Source organism: Vipera berus, assembly GCF_964194415.1.
Source record: "Vipera berus genome assembly, chromosome: 1".
Taxonomy (NCBI): domain Eukaryota; kingdom Metazoa; phylum Chordata; class Lepidosauria; order Squamata; family Viperidae; genus Vipera; species Vipera berus.
This window is the reverse complement of record NC_138202.1, coordinates 320,432,713-320,447,890: the sequence shown is the minus strand read 5'-3', so window position 1 is coordinate 320,447,890 and position 15,178 is coordinate 320,432,713. Positions and strand designations below refer to the sequence as shown.

The 15,178-nt window shown below is 40.3% G+C and overlaps 1 protein-coding gene across 2 annotated transcripts in view; it reads right to left on the bottom strand.

The window, feature by feature from the left end:
- PEX6 (peroxisomal biogenesis factor 6) overlaps nucleotides 1–15,178 on the bottom strand; it is a 35,682-nt gene that overhangs the window by 5,104 nt on the left and 15,400 nt on the right. For both annotated transcript variants that reach the window (XR_014025846.1, XM_081323048.1), the window contains exons 6-13: nucleotides 14,279–14,390; nucleotides 12,232–12,440; nucleotides 10,333–10,525; nucleotides 9,042–9,118; nucleotides 7,878–8,010; nucleotides 7,075–7,280; nucleotides 6,932–6,993; nucleotides 992–1,100 (exon numbers count right to left, since the gene is read on the bottom strand). Coding sequence is in view for 1 of the 2 variants with exons in the window: in XM_081323048.1 (XP_081179174.1) it covers nucleotides 992–1,100; nucleotides 6,932–6,993; nucleotides 7,075–7,280; nucleotides 7,878–8,010; nucleotides 9,042–9,118; nucleotides 10,333–10,525; nucleotides 12,232–12,440; nucleotides 14,279–14,390 (1,101 nt within the window). In the remaining variant the exon portion in view is untranslated. The remainder of the gene's footprint in view (nucleotides 1–991; nucleotides 1,101–6,931; nucleotides 6,994–7,074; nucleotides 7,281–7,877; nucleotides 8,011–9,041; nucleotides 9,119–10,332; nucleotides 10,526–12,231; nucleotides 12,441–14,278; nucleotides 14,391–15,178) is intronic.

Here is a 15,178-nt window from a genome sequence, read left to right as displayed (position 1 = left end):
CCGCTTGCCTCTGGAAGCTGGATCTGGGCATCGGAGGACTTTTCCAAGCCATTGCTGCCCAGATCTTAGGCCGGGGGACACTTCCACGTGCCTCCAGAGGCTGGATCTGGGTATCGGGGGCCTTTTCCAAGCTGCTGCTGCCTGGATCTGAGGCCAGGGGACGCTTCCGCATGCCTCTGGAGGCTGGATCCGGGTGTCAGAGGCCTTTTCCAAGCCACTGTTGCCTGGATCTGAGGCTGGGGGGGACACTTCTGCGTGCCTCCAGAGGCCTGATTTGGGCATTGGAGGCCTTTTCCAGGGACTGTTCCATCACTAGGCTCTTCATAGCCTTCCCCACCCTGAGATACCTCATGTTCACTTAACAAGCCGCGTGCATCTTAACAAGCAGGGAGTGATCTTGTTCGAGGGACGAGATTCACTCCGAGTTTTCAAGTTACGAACGGAATGGGCAGACTCCATTACATTACTAACTCGAGGACTACCTGTACTGATTGGAGAAAAGAAATTGGTTCAGAATACTGATGTCTAGCTATTAAAACTGGTTTTGGAAGAGCCAAATTTATTTCAGTGAAGCTTAAATATTTACAAGTTTTGTGATATTTATTCTTTGCTGCTAAATGTGCTATTTATTAAACAGGCTACAATATAGGTATTAATTGCAACCTCTTTGAAGGCCAGCATTTGGTAGAAAGAAAGATGAATACATTTCAACACGTTTACATGATCTAGAACTAAGTTCAGGCACAAATGATATGTGCATAATAAAATAGATACCCCTGCACTCTTAGCATGTACAATTAAAGGAGAGGGAGGACGCAAGGACCACTTTTTATGAACAGCTTGCCAAGAACACAACTGAATGCAGATAAGGAAATGTTTTGTGTATGGTATGAATGTTTTAATGTTTTCACAAAGCGAGTCACTTGTAAAATCAGTACTGAGCAAGTCAAAACAGGAAGCTAATACCTCATTATTAACAAGCAGTACTTACCTGTCCATCACACCCTGTGAATCGCCACTTCGTCCACGACTGGGGGCCAATGAATCAAGCTCATCAAAAAAGATAATGCAGGGAGCAGCTGCCCTAGCTCTGGTAAACACTGAGGAAAAAGATAGATGGTACTCAAGTTGCATATTCACATTAAAGCCAGCAACAAACATATTAATTATAAAAGATAAAACTAGACTGCCACCCAGAGAGAGATGTGTATTAGGACACATGCTGTGATTGTAAGCATGGGAAGATCAAATGGCCACAGAATATCTGAAAAATAGAGCAACTTGTCTTCTTTAAATTAAACCGACATGGAGACAGGCCTCTTCGATTGGCCCACCTCAGATGACTGATGGACTCAAAAGTGTTCCAGAGAGCTTGGGAGTGTTTCCCAAAGATCTAACTGGGGTGGGTGTGTTCAGTCAAGGCCCTATCTGTTGCATGGAATTGGTGGGTATTTGGGACCTTGGATCATATTGTGCCTACGTGGCCTATTCCTAGGATATGCCTTGTCTTATTGAGGGGGTCCAGGACATGAAATGCTAGAAAAGATGCCTGCAGCATCGTTGGAGGAAGACTCAAACTGAATCTGACTAGATCTGGATAGGAGTCATACTCAATAGATACATTAATATTTCTCCCCCTTATTGCATCCCTTGATAGCCATCCACCAGCTCTGCTTAAGAGTGACTCAGTCCCTCCCCTCCGCCCTGTGCGTTCCCACAGAGAGGGCCTCCTCAGGGTGCCTCCGGTCAGAGAATGCCGGCTGGTGGCCCCCAGGGGGAGGGCCTTCTCTGTGGGCGCCCCGGCTTTATGGAACCAACTGCCGGTTGAGCTCTGGATGGCACCGGATCTTTGCTCCTTCCGGCGCGGGTTAAAGACCCATTTATTCGAACAAGCTGGCCTGGCCTGATGGGGGAACGTTAAGGTTTTAATGGGTTTTATATTCTGATTGTTTTAATTGGGCAATTATTTAATCCTTTTTTAACTTTTGTATTTCTATTTATATGCCCTGTTCACCGCCCTGAGTCCTTCGGGAGAAGGGCGGTATAAAAATTCAATAAATAATAAATAATAATAATAATTAAATAACTCCTTGGGAGGCAGGCAGATAAAAGTACAATGGTCACTATGTTGCTTCATCATATGCTGTCCTTGCTGGGCATCCTTCTCTTTAACATTTCTGTATCCCTGCTTAATATGTTTTCATTGAAAACCTAAAATGCAAGTTCTTGAAAATGGCCTTTTTGCAAAAACGTCTGTGCAGTATGACTTATCTTGGAGAAACATAAATATCCGTTTCTTAATTTTAAGTAGTTCGTGCTTCTTTTCTAGAACACTTTCCAGAATGAATCACAAAGATGAAAATAAGCAGCATAATTAAAAAATATTTTTTTTCTTGATTTCATCTTGCCTTTCCTTCAAGAGGTCAGCAGTGTACATAGTATTGCTTTCTCAAACTCTTACTCAAAACAACCCTGTGAGGTTGATTAAGATGAGAGTATCCAGGGGTAGGCAACCTCGGCTCTTTTATGACTCGTGGACTTCAACTCCCAGAATTCCTGAGTCAGCTGGGAGTTGAAGTCCACGAGTCATAAAAGAGCCGAGGTTGCCTACCCCTGGACTAGGCCAATGTCATTCAATGAACTTTCATGACTGAGGGTCAACTTGAACCCAGGTCTCCCTAGTTGCAGTCCTTTATCTGCTGTTAAAACAGTCAGAAAGAAAATAAAAACAGTGGAACACAAACAGTCTGTGATACTTCATAGGCTTTGCTTGTGGGGAAGTGTAGCTACCTGATTTCAACTGAAAAATATTATTCTCAGTGTGAAGAAGGTATTGACATTGTACTATCAGCAACTTCTTAAAGGCTCTGTTATTTCTTGAGATCTGAAAAAATGTGTTTGGTTTAAGGAGCTGCTGATCGATAGCTATGCACACATCCCCATATGTGCTGAATCACCTTCCACCTTCAAATTTGGAACACTGCATAGCTTAACTGTGCATGCTAGAGTGGCTTCAGAATATAGTTAACCATTTGGAGACAGCCACAGTTAAAGACATCATATTAGAACAAAACAAACACCTTCCCATGTGTTACTCTATCTTCCCCCAAAATAGTTGTGGAATAAACTGAATTTCATAACTGATTAATGTAATTATATAAACTATTTTATACAATTTCTTTTTTTTAAAAAATGTGAGTATTATGACAAATTCAGCATGTTAAAAAAAAGTATCTACTTCCCTTTTTTACAGTCCCTCCTAGCCTGGAATTGCCTTCTGCCTTTAACTTTGTTGTTGTTATTTATACCAGATTGACTTCCTTATATTCTCAGATGGAGCTTTAGCCCAGCTTTCGTTCATGAACCAAAGGCATCACTGTGCTATAAGCTCATCATCAGAATCATTCTCAGTGTTCACTGACTTTGCTATGTGGCTGAAGATAGTTTACATAATAGTTTTAAATTAAATACATAAAATACATAGTCCTCATTTAGCAACTGCCTTGTTTAGTGAGCATTTGCAGTTGTTGTTGTTGTTAGCTGCGAAGTCGTGTCCGACTCATCGCGACCCTATGGACAACATTCCTCCAGGCCTTCCCGTCTTCTACCATCTTCTGGAGTCCATTTAAGCTCACGCCTACTGCTTCAGTGACTCCATCCAGCCACCTCATTCTCTGTCGTCCCCTTCTTCTATTGCCCTCGATCTTTCCCAGCATTAGGCTCTTCTCCAGTGAGTCCTTCCTTCTCATTAGGTGGCCAAAGTATTTGAGTTTTAGCTTCAGGATCTGGCCTTCTAAAGAGCAGTCAGGATTGATCTCCTCTAGGACTGACCGGTTTGATCGCCTTGCAGTCCAAGGGACTCGCAGGAGTCTTCTCCAGCACCATAGTTCAAAGGCCTCAATTCTTTGGCGCTCAGCCTTTCTTATGGTCCAACTTTCACTGCCATACATTGCAACTGGGAAGACCATAGCCTTGACTATACGCACTTTTGTTGACAGGGTGATGTCTCTGCTTTTTAGTGTGCTGTCTAGATTTGCCCTGGCTTTCCTTCCCAGGAGCAAGCGTCTTTTAATTTCTTGGCTACAGTCCCCATCTGCAGTGATCTTGGAGCCCAGGAAAACAAAATCTGTCACTACCTCCATTTCTTCCCCATCTATTTGCCAGGAATTGAGAGGGCCAGATGCCATGATCTTGGTTTTCTTAATGTTAAGTTTCAACCCAAGTTTTGCACTCTCCTTCTTCACCCGCAACAAGAGGCTCTTTAGTTCTTCTTCACTTTCTGCCATTAGAGTGGTATCATCTGCGTATCTTAGGTTGTTGATATTTCTTCCAGCAATCTTAATTCCAACTTTTGATTCATCTAGCCCTGCCTTTCTCATGATGTGCTCTGCATATAAGTTAAATAGGCAGGGCGACAGTATACAGCCTTGCCGGACTCCTTTCCCAATTTTGAACCAATCAGTGGTTCCGTGTCCAGTTCTCACTGTTGCTTCTTGACCCGCATATAGGTTTCTCAAGAGACAAATAAGATGGTCTGGTACTCCCATCTCTTTAAGAACTTGCCACAGTTTGTTATGATCCACACAATCAAAGGCTTTAGCATAGTCAATGAAGCAGAAGTAGATGTTTTTCTGGAACTCCCTAGCTTTCTCCATGATCCAGCGTATGTTAGCAATTTGATCTCTAGTTCCTCTGCCTCTTCGAAATCCTACCTGTACTTCTGGTAGTTCTCGATCCACATACTGCTGAAGTCTAGCTTGTAGGATTTTAAGCATGACTTTACTAGCATGAGAAATGAGTGCAAATGAGTAACTTTATAACTAATCCTTAAATTTATGACCTTCACTGGTCTGTTACGCAAAGGAAAGCTACAGTAAAATCATATGCATGGCTGTGTTTCATTAGCGACAGCTCTGCTTAATGACCAAGTTGCTGGTCCCAAAATATGGTCATTATAAATGTGGACTATCTCTACACACAATTTAAATACATTAAAAAGCAGACCAAGATCTACACAGAACGTATATATATGAAAAACATTTAAATTATTAAATGTGACTCAAACCCAGGCTGAAAAGCTGGACCTTTAAAGATTTCTTAAAGATTCTAAAGAAGATGGACTCCTGACACCTACGGAGAACATGGTCCACAGCCTAAGAACAAGGGCTGAGAAGGTTTGACCCACATTAGAACAGACAAGCTGGGGAATCAGAAAATGGATTCTCTTGACAATCACAGTGAGCACTGGGGATACTGCAACGAGGGATGCTGTCAGGTATTTGAGTATGGGTTAGTTGAAAGCATGCCTGTCTTTGCAGTATTCCCATCTAGCACTTTAAAGGCAGATTTATACTGCAGTAGGAAAACTATCAGCAGTCACTACCACTACACATTTTGAACTAACTGAAGTTTCTGCTCTATATACAAAGACAGTATTATATTCAACATGTTACAGCAATTCAATCTCAAAGTTACCAGCTGAGGATTAGTGTTTACACCAATATTTTCCCTTGTGGGACTACTCCTTCCTGAAGATTATGTCACATTATATAAATAGTTAACTTCAGGCAGGCTGATTTAACTTATCAAGCAGATAAATTAGGGCAGGGGTGTCAAACTCAATTTCATTGAGGGCCGCATCAGCATTGCGGTTGCCCTCAAGGGACCAGGTGGGTGTGGCCTGGGTGGGCATGGCCTACTGGGTGGGCGTGGCTAGAGTGCGTATGGCCTACTGGGTGGGCATGGCCAGCTCTACATCGTTCACATCAAGGGTGCCTATGGGGGCCTGGGCAGGAGTGGGACAGATCTGAGGGTCTCTGGCAGAAGGAGGGTCTCTGGGCCAGGGCCAAGGCAGTGGGGGCCGTTTCCTCACTGTTTCCAGGATGGCTTCGCAGGCCGCAGGAAACCACTTCGCGGGCCGGATCCAGCCCCCGGGCCTTGTGTTTGACATGTCTGAATTAGGAGGTTCTGCAATTGGGTTATATTTTTTCAGGTTTTCAAATAAAGTACAGTTCACTATACTTACTCACACTAGAATCATTTTCCTTTTCTTGCCTCTTTTTCCAAGTTTGTATTTGTTATTTTCTTCAAAGTACTTAAGAATATTCATCATTTTCTGGCTGACCAATTCAAAATTCTTATTTTTGCAACTACATTGATTTTGGCTTTGGGATCTCCGCTAAGAGGTAAGTCAAATGTTCTATATTGCATTCATTTCAAACTAAAAGTCTAACTGTATTGATCTTAATTCCATTCTAAATTGGTGCAATGAGATCAACCACATTTTCCTAGATTACTTGGTAGTCTGCTACTACTGAGGCAAGAGAAGTGAATTTTGGTCCCATTTTGAATTTGGGACTAAAAAACTATGAGACCATAGATTACATCATGTATGTATTTTTCATGTCTCTTATAATGCACTCTGGGCCACCAACTCTTAAGCTTTCCACAGTCCAGCCTCTCAAACTCTACCTCACCATGTATCTGGAGCTCCCCATGCTCTTTATTTAGCAGATGATAAATTCTCAAGTTATTCCCATCTCTAGTTGCTAGTGATCTGCATAGGAAAGAATATTAGCTAAACATTTTTTTCTATAAAATAAAATGTGTATTGATTCTTCTTCAATAGTTTTGAAATCTTGAATGGTCTTGAAATCTATTTTTTCCTCTATTTACTCTATTTGCTGACTTGCTGGAGTACAGAATATGATTTACCTTAACTGCTGGGAAAGACTCCTATAGTTCCAAAATTTGGATATATGTACACACCTGCAAGATTATATATATGCATAAATGCAGTAGCCACAAAGATATGGTCATTGTTTCAGGTTGGAATGATTTGCAAGAATGATTTTCTATGTTAGCCTGGCTATAAAGGAAGATTCCCCACAGAGCTAAGCCTTCCATGTAAACACTATGGCTTCATACTAACCTTCACGGACATTCTCTTCACTCTGCCCAACATACATGCTAATAAGTTCAGGACCCTTTACACTGAAATGAAAAAATACAGGGTTAGTTATTCCAACAGTGCAATTTCCAAACTCTCCTGTCCACTTGTATCACAAAACCCACCTGAGGAAAGTCATGGTACATTCTGTTGCTACTGCTTTAGCTAGCAATGTCTTCCCTGTTCCAGGAGGACCATAGAGCAGAAGGCCAGAGCGGTGAAGGCCTAAAGACAATAATTCTGGGTGTTCTAATGGAAGCTGAATGGTGTCCAGGATTTCCCTTTTCACATTCTGAAGCCCTCCAATATCTTGCCAAAAGACAGAGGGAATCTGAAGGAGACAAAACTTGCCAATGCTATTATATACCTCAAAATTATCAAATGTTACGATGCCTTCAAAGACTACAAGAAGCTATTTTTATTTCTACAGAACCACAGCTATTGCACACTATCCTACTCTCTGCCTCTGAAAGATGCCTCAAGGTCCCTGGAAGAGTGATTTTTACATGAAATCTCTCATGCTGTGACTTTAATATCCTATTCATTACTTACCAGCGCTTCCCTTAAAATCAAAAATTAAAACAAATTTTAATAAAAAGTGCTAGAAAATTTATAGTGGTTGATTTATTTTTTCCTGTATTTTATAGCAAACTGTCCATTTTTACCTGTAGTTGTGCTCTCCATTTTATTTTTTAAAATTTATGATTGGCTATTGTATTGGATTGGATTAAATTGCTCTTTTTGGCTCTTTGTAACTATAATGTTGACATTTTATAAATATGTTACTGAGAGCCCCAAAGCCCTCCAGCTTCTCTTTATTTACTCCATTTATTACAGTTATTCATCAAAAACAGGATGGAATGTAAACTTTGGCATGTTTCTTATATTTATTAGGGGTACCTTGCCTTGTTCTTATTAAGAGTCATACCTTTGGGGCTCCTACTGCCTGTGAATGAGCATCGTGAAGTTTATCTAGTGCAACACTGAAATCTTCTGCTAGAAGAGGAAAACCAGCCGCATAAAAATCATATTCTTCTTCTTCATTTGGTCCCCCTGGGAAGCTGGTGAAAAAGGCAAAGAAAGTGTCAGCAGTTCTAATGCTGCCCAAAGATGTCTCAAGACGTTTTCCAAAAGGCAACTGGACTCTCTTGGGTTTTGTTTTTTCTTTGAAAACATTTTCAAAGAATAAAACCAAGAAAATTCAGCTGCCTTTTGGGAAAGTATCTTTGGATCAACCATGACCTAGGTGATTTAGAATCTCAATAAACATGCTGCCCAAAGATGATGGGACAGATCCAGCACTTTAAAACTCTAGAATGGAACTGGGAAGTTGCTGCACTGACACCCAATAAGATTGGTATCATGTTCATTACAAGTTGCCAACCAAGAATAAGATTATGGATTTCGGACTTACAAAGCAAAAGGTGGTTTTCAAAGAACATTGCTGTGAGTTAAGCACTCTCCTCAAAGCAACCAAGCAGCCATGGTCCCCGGAAGGCTCAGTGCAGCTTCTCTGAACACTTTCCCCAGCTGTCTGAGCCTCCATCTGCATTTCCTGAATCTATCACACCGCCAGTGAAATGGCTAGGCAAAATACACATATATTAATGAGACAACTTTGAAGCAATAAGAATTTGAGAAGGGACACTTCACTGGTATTTACGCATTTTGGGAGCACCCCTTTCAAATGCTGTTGTACAAGAAGCAGACATATAACAGAAGGACTTCTTCACAAACTGTAGTAACGGTTACTGTTACTGCAGTAACAGATCTAGGAACTATGGCTGCAAAAGGGACAAAAACTGCAACAAAAAGAATGTAGAAGTTTACATGCTTTGAAAGGTAGCATGCTTTTACCCTCAAATATGTGTTCAGTATCATGTTATCAAAGTCTGCCCAGTAAAATGTTAATAATAAACCTTGACATTAACACAAAGTCAAATTCTTCCCTACTGCTACAGATAGTTTGAAAATTGATATCCCATTCCATCCACACTTAAATGTCACATCTTAAGGTGTTAAAAAAAGATATGTTTACATTTACAGTTACTAATTAAATGCTCAGAAACCAGATAATATTTTATTCCAGTACCTTGAATTCTGCATCCTTGAACAGGCAGCACGGCTGCTGTGGGAAAGTAAAGCACAGAAATCTCCTAGAACAAAGCCCTGAAAACATGGATTAAAATATTGGTGCAGCAAGTCCCATAACAAGCGGACAAAGAATTCTGAAAGGAATGGATGAAGATATTTCATTCTCTTCATTCTCAGAGAATGAAGACATTTCATTCTCTGAACTGCTGTGTGAAAGCCAAAGCAAATAAAATTCTTTTCTTTCCATTCCCTTAACACATTGTATGAGCACATCAATGAAATAATAGGTAATACTTATATTGTTTGTTTGTTATAACATAAATAATAAACAAGATGTCACTATGCATGTCATTATTTTTCAGCCAACAATAAATAAATAGAAAATATATACAATAGACAGAAGCATAGTTTAAACCATCAGACATAATAATAAATTATAATTATTAATATACTAAAGGCCATGGTTTTCCCAGTTGCAATGTATGGCTGTGAAAGTTGGACCATAAGAAAGGCTGAGCACCAAAGAATTGAGGCCTTTGAACTATGGTGTTGGAGAAGACTCCTGCGAGTCCCTTGGGCTGCAAGGCGTTCAAACCGGTCAGTCCTAGAGGAGATCAACCCTGACTGCTCTTTAGAAGGCCAGATCCTGAAGTTCAAACTCAATTACTCTGCCCACCTAATGAGAAGGAAGGACTCACTGGAGAAGAGCCTAATGGTGGGAAAGATTGAGGGGAATAGAAGAACGGGACGACAGAGAATGAGGTGGCTGGATGGAGTCACTGAAGCAGTAGGTGTGAGCCTAAATGGACTCCAGAAGATGGTAGAGGACAGGAAGGCCTGGAGGAACATTGTCCATGGGGTTGCGATGGGTCGGACATGACTTTGCAACTAACAACAATAACAACATTATGTGTCATGGTTATAATAAAACTATTTAAAATTGTTGCTATCATTGTACTCATTTTGCTATCTGAACACTGATATGAAGACTATCTTCAGCATTTTATAGAAAGGTCTCAGAATAAGGACACATCTGGCCTTAAGGGGCAAGTTATTCCCGAAGGGACTGTATCCAAGAATTTCATTCTTTGGGGTCCTAACCCCAATCTTTTTCTTGGTGGATAGTCAGAGTCTCCTTCCCTGCTAAATTGTTTGGGAAGGCAAATTCTACATGATGAACAGTCCTAACAAGTTACAATAATCAAACCATCCTATGGCATTTTGATATCCCATATCTATATCCCCCTATTTCTTTGTCTCTTCTAACTACTGCATTAAAAATCACTCACCGCACTCTGCTGGGCTAGCTTGGTCAGGCTTACTTCTTTGCCCAGTGGAAAATTTTGTGTTAGCATGCTAAGAATGGCCTTCCTCTGCTCTTCAGTTGGTGCTTCAATTTTCACCTCATGAAGGAATGCCGTTTGCACATCTGAAGGGACATCTGCAAGTTTACTTGTTGTGCCTACCACCAGCACAGGATAACTGTTAAGAAACATCCAGATGTGCTGTAAATATTTCAGAGCTACAGTATAGGAGGTAAGGAAGGAACACCATGGACTACTATACTTCATCCCAGTAATTTACATGATTTGTGACATCATTTCTGTAATTATGAAAGACTACTATTGTAATCAAATCAAATTCCAAATCAAATCAGGTTAGATTCAGATGAGGAGACAGGAATCAGACTGAATCATAACTTACCTGAAACCATATTAGGAATGTAGAATTCAAAAAAATCTTTAGACTATATTTTATAAAAATGTATACATTTCTCTCCAATGTTCTTTATAAGAACAATTCCAAGATAAAGGTAAAGGTAAAGGTTCCCCCACACATGCGTGCTAGTCATTTCCGACTCTAGGGGCCAGTGCTCATCTCCGTTTCAAAGCCGAAGAGCCAGCGCTTGTCCGAGGACGTCTCCGTGGTCATGTGGCCGGCATGACTAGACGCCAAAGGCGCACGGAATGCTGTTACCTTCCCACCGTAGTGGTCCCTATTTTTCTACTTGCATTTTTACGTGCTTTCGAACTGCTAGGTTGGCAGAAGCTGGGACGAGTAACAGGCGCTCACTCTGCTACATGGCACTCGGGATTCGACCCGCCAAACTGCCGACCTTCTGATCAACAAGCTCAGCGTCCTAACCCACTGAGCCACCGCATCCCTCAAATTCCAAGATAGGGAAGGGAAAATAGAAATGATGTCATTATATGCTCAGTTCAGTCCAACACTGTCCTATTACATTTTTTTGTTATTCAATTTTATCACATTGGGGAAAAAATCCAAAGATACAGTAGAGAGATTTGGATTAAATTTGGCCTTAGGTTGATCCGGAAGCATTTGAAAAATGGAATCATTTTCCAACTTACTGAAACAAGATTAATCTTTCAGTCTTTGTATACTTTTGGTTGAGTATAAAATTGAGTTTCTAATAGATTTTGTTTACCATCATTTAAGGTTTATTAGGAGAGAAAAAGGGACGCGGTGGCTCAGTGGGTTAGGACGCTGAGCTTGTCGATCAGAAGGTCGGCAGTTTGGCAGGTCGAATCCCGAGTGCCGCGTAACAGAGTGAGCGCCTGTTACTCGTCCCAGCTTCTGCCAACCTAGCAGTTCGAAAGCACGTAAAAATGCAAGTAGAAAAATAGGGACCGCTACGGTGGGAAGGTAACAGCGTTCCGTGCGCCTTTGGTGTCTAGTCATGCCGGCCACATGACCACGGAGATGTCCTCGGACAAGCGCTGGCTCTTCGGCTTTGAAACGGAGATGAGCACCGGCCCCTAGAGTCGGAAACGAGTAGCACGCATGTGCGGGGGAACCTTTACCTTTACCTTTACCTTTAGGAGAGAAAAAGGGGGACACTTCTATTATCCAATTGCCCAAAATACACACAGCTTTTTGCTAGGATTTCTGAAATATGAAAACAATCATATATCTTCCATATAGTAGATTATATGCACTCCTATTCACTATTTACAAAAATAAATTATACTAATGCCACTTATTTTTTTATTCTTATTTTATCACATTACAATCATTTTTAAAAGATTAGAATATTAAGACCTAAAGCTACTAACAAAATAGAGGGCTAGTCTACAATAAAAATCTCAGTTTTCAGCAATACTTTGAATAGTTAAATTCATGGTAGAACCATAATGATGGGAATCTTCCAGAGATGAAATAGTACTTACCTAGTATTTATCTCTCTTTCCAAAAGAAGGTGCCTTATTGCAAGGATGACCCTGGAGTCCTCCCCAAATCCATCACGATCTCTTCCCAGCAGTTCTACATCTTTCATCAGCAGGACACAAGGACTATAGAGCTCAGCCTCTGAGAAGGCATTATGTAGTTTTACTTCTGTAGATCCACTTGTATCACCACACAAGGCAACACAATTCACCTAGCATGAAGTCAGATGGCAGACATAAATAAGATGCCATGTAAAAATGAAGATAAAAGTGTAATAGTTTCAATCAGTACAAAAACATACGGAAAAATAAGATAATTCTACCAAGAAACATTAATAAAGAATCTCATTTATAAAATTAACTACATTTGCATAGAGCTGAGCTATACAAAACAATTCAATTATAACAATTTCACAAAGCTTGCCATCTCATGCTATTTCAGGCATTTTAGAAACATTTTAAGTTTGGAAATGGATGCGCTTGGGGCACATCCAAGATGCTTGGAATAGCAGTTACATTTTTAAAAAAATGAAAAATTCAGAAACTTGCAATATTTGTACTCGAAAACACTTTAAATCAAAATGTTTTGCACATCACTACCATATAAATCATTTTCATGTACAAAGTATTCTCATAAACAAAAGCACAGAAGTATGCACACATGAATTCTTTGTTTTCATCAAAAATGAAGGAAACGAAAAGGATTTAGATGTGTGACAGGAAAGGGTTGCTGAACTGGATAAAGGAGAAAAGAGGAGAAAACTGGGTGCCAAGGAGAAGAGTTAAGAGAGAAGGAATGGAAAGAAGGAAAAACCCTGGGAGGGCATTATTAAGAAAGGTAAAAATTTGCATGTAAGCAATGACAGACAGTGAAGTTGAAAAAATCTCTTGCCTGTATAGAACATTTACAATTGAAATGCAGGAAGATTGGGTGTTTAGGTTCAGAGTGTATGTGGCTAAGAAAATCTGAATTTGCAAAAAACACTTATCTAATCTTATTTTTCCCATGGCATGACTTTATTAGGATAAAAGATGAAAAATATATTACAAAACTATGTAAATCCAACAGAAACAAAAGAAAAACCAAAAGGGGCTTCATCTAGAATCTCCAACCCATTACTCCAATTTTCCATATGGGACAAGGTGGCTCAGTGGGTTAGGACGCTGAGCTTGTCGATCAGAAGGTCGGCAGTTTGGCGGGTCGAATCCCGAGTGCCGCATAGCAGAGTGAGTGCCTGTTACTCGCCCCAGCTTCTGCCAACCTAGCAGTTCGAAAGCACGTAAAAATGCAAGTAGAAAAATAGGGACCACTACGGTGGGAAGGTAACAGCGTTCTGTGCGCCTTTGGCGTCTAGTCATACCGGCCACATGACCACGGAGACGTCCTCGGACAAGCGCTGGCTCTTCGGCTTTGAAACGGAGATGAGCACCGGCCCCTAGAGTCGGAAACAACTAGCACGCATGTGTGGGGGAACCTTTACCTTTACCTTTTACCAAGATCTGAGATTTTATTTGTTTGCTTGTGGGAGTTTTTTTTTTGTTAAGGGCATTCCAGACATGAAGGCTTTTGAAAAGAAAGTACAAATGGCCTCAGTGGCTTCTCCCAGTTTTGATTCTGTAAAGAAAGGGAAATTCATTTAAAAATGTCCCATTCCTTTGCAGCTGTTTTCACCACCTCTACCATTTTCCTTCGAGAAAAGAAGCCCATTTAGCAAGAGGCAAAAAACAAATGTAATTAGCACTTAACTGAAAGGTTATGTTACAGCAGAGGTCAGAAATGTTTGGTCCTCTAGATGTTGCCAAATTACAACTTCTAGTAGTGTCAGTCAGAATGATCAATGGTGAGAGTTGTCAAAAACTATTGTCCAGCAGCATTTGAAAGATACGCAGCAAGAGCAAGCTGAAGAAAGAGTGTTCAGCTCAGAGACACATTGTAGAGAAATCACTCTTCTTTCAGTGCTCGTGGACTGAAAAGCACATTTCTTTTTGAAAGTACAAAAATGTTCTTTCAGCACCTTATTCTGAAGGTATTTAACATTCTAAAAACTACCTTGAAGAAATGCAGATTGAGGCGGCTACAGGCAGCTCTAACAGCTGTAATTTTCCCCACACCACTAGGTCCTGAAAGAAGAATACTTCCAGATGCATTTAGCAGGGTTTCTCTGAAACACAGAAAATATTTTTTTTAAAAAAATCATGGTATAATTTTAATTCAAAAAGTAAGAAGAGGGAGACGGCAAGAACATACAAATGGAGGGACTCTAAGAGTTAAAGAAAAATTTCATTCATCCAGCTTTTTTCTCACTGTTACATACAAGCAAGCAATGGCAAGAGGTTTGATATTTTCACAGCATTTCTTATGTACTAAACACTACATTTAGGGTTATAATTTTAAAAATGGCACACATAAGTACTTTGCATAAATGTCAGTGAAAGAACCTTGTGCTTCATAGAGAGTAAAAGAAAGTTTTGACATTCAGAATCTTCAAATATCACAACAGGCAACAACAAAAAGCTATAATCACAAACCTATTACTATGTTTCTTGGTTGATCAAATGCCATCAAGCCAGTGTCAACTCTTAGCAGCTGCATAAATTTTCTCCAGGGGAATCTGTCCCCAAACTGGTCTTTCAGGTCTTCCAACAGTACATCTATCACCATTCTAATTTTTGCTACTAGTTGTTATCTACTTCTCTGTTCAGCATTTCTCAGCATTATGAAATTCTCCAGAAAGACAGGTTCAGAGAAGTCTATCATCATACAAATCAGTCCAGAGGCACAAATGACCATGTTCAAATTATGAAATTATATAAATGATAGTAATTATTCTTCTCAATAATCTTCTCTAAAGCAAAATTCAAAAGCATCATTGCTCTTTCTAGCCTGCTTCTTCAAAGTCCAACTTTCACTTCTATTATCCCAGGGAAAATCAGTGCCTGAACAATTCTG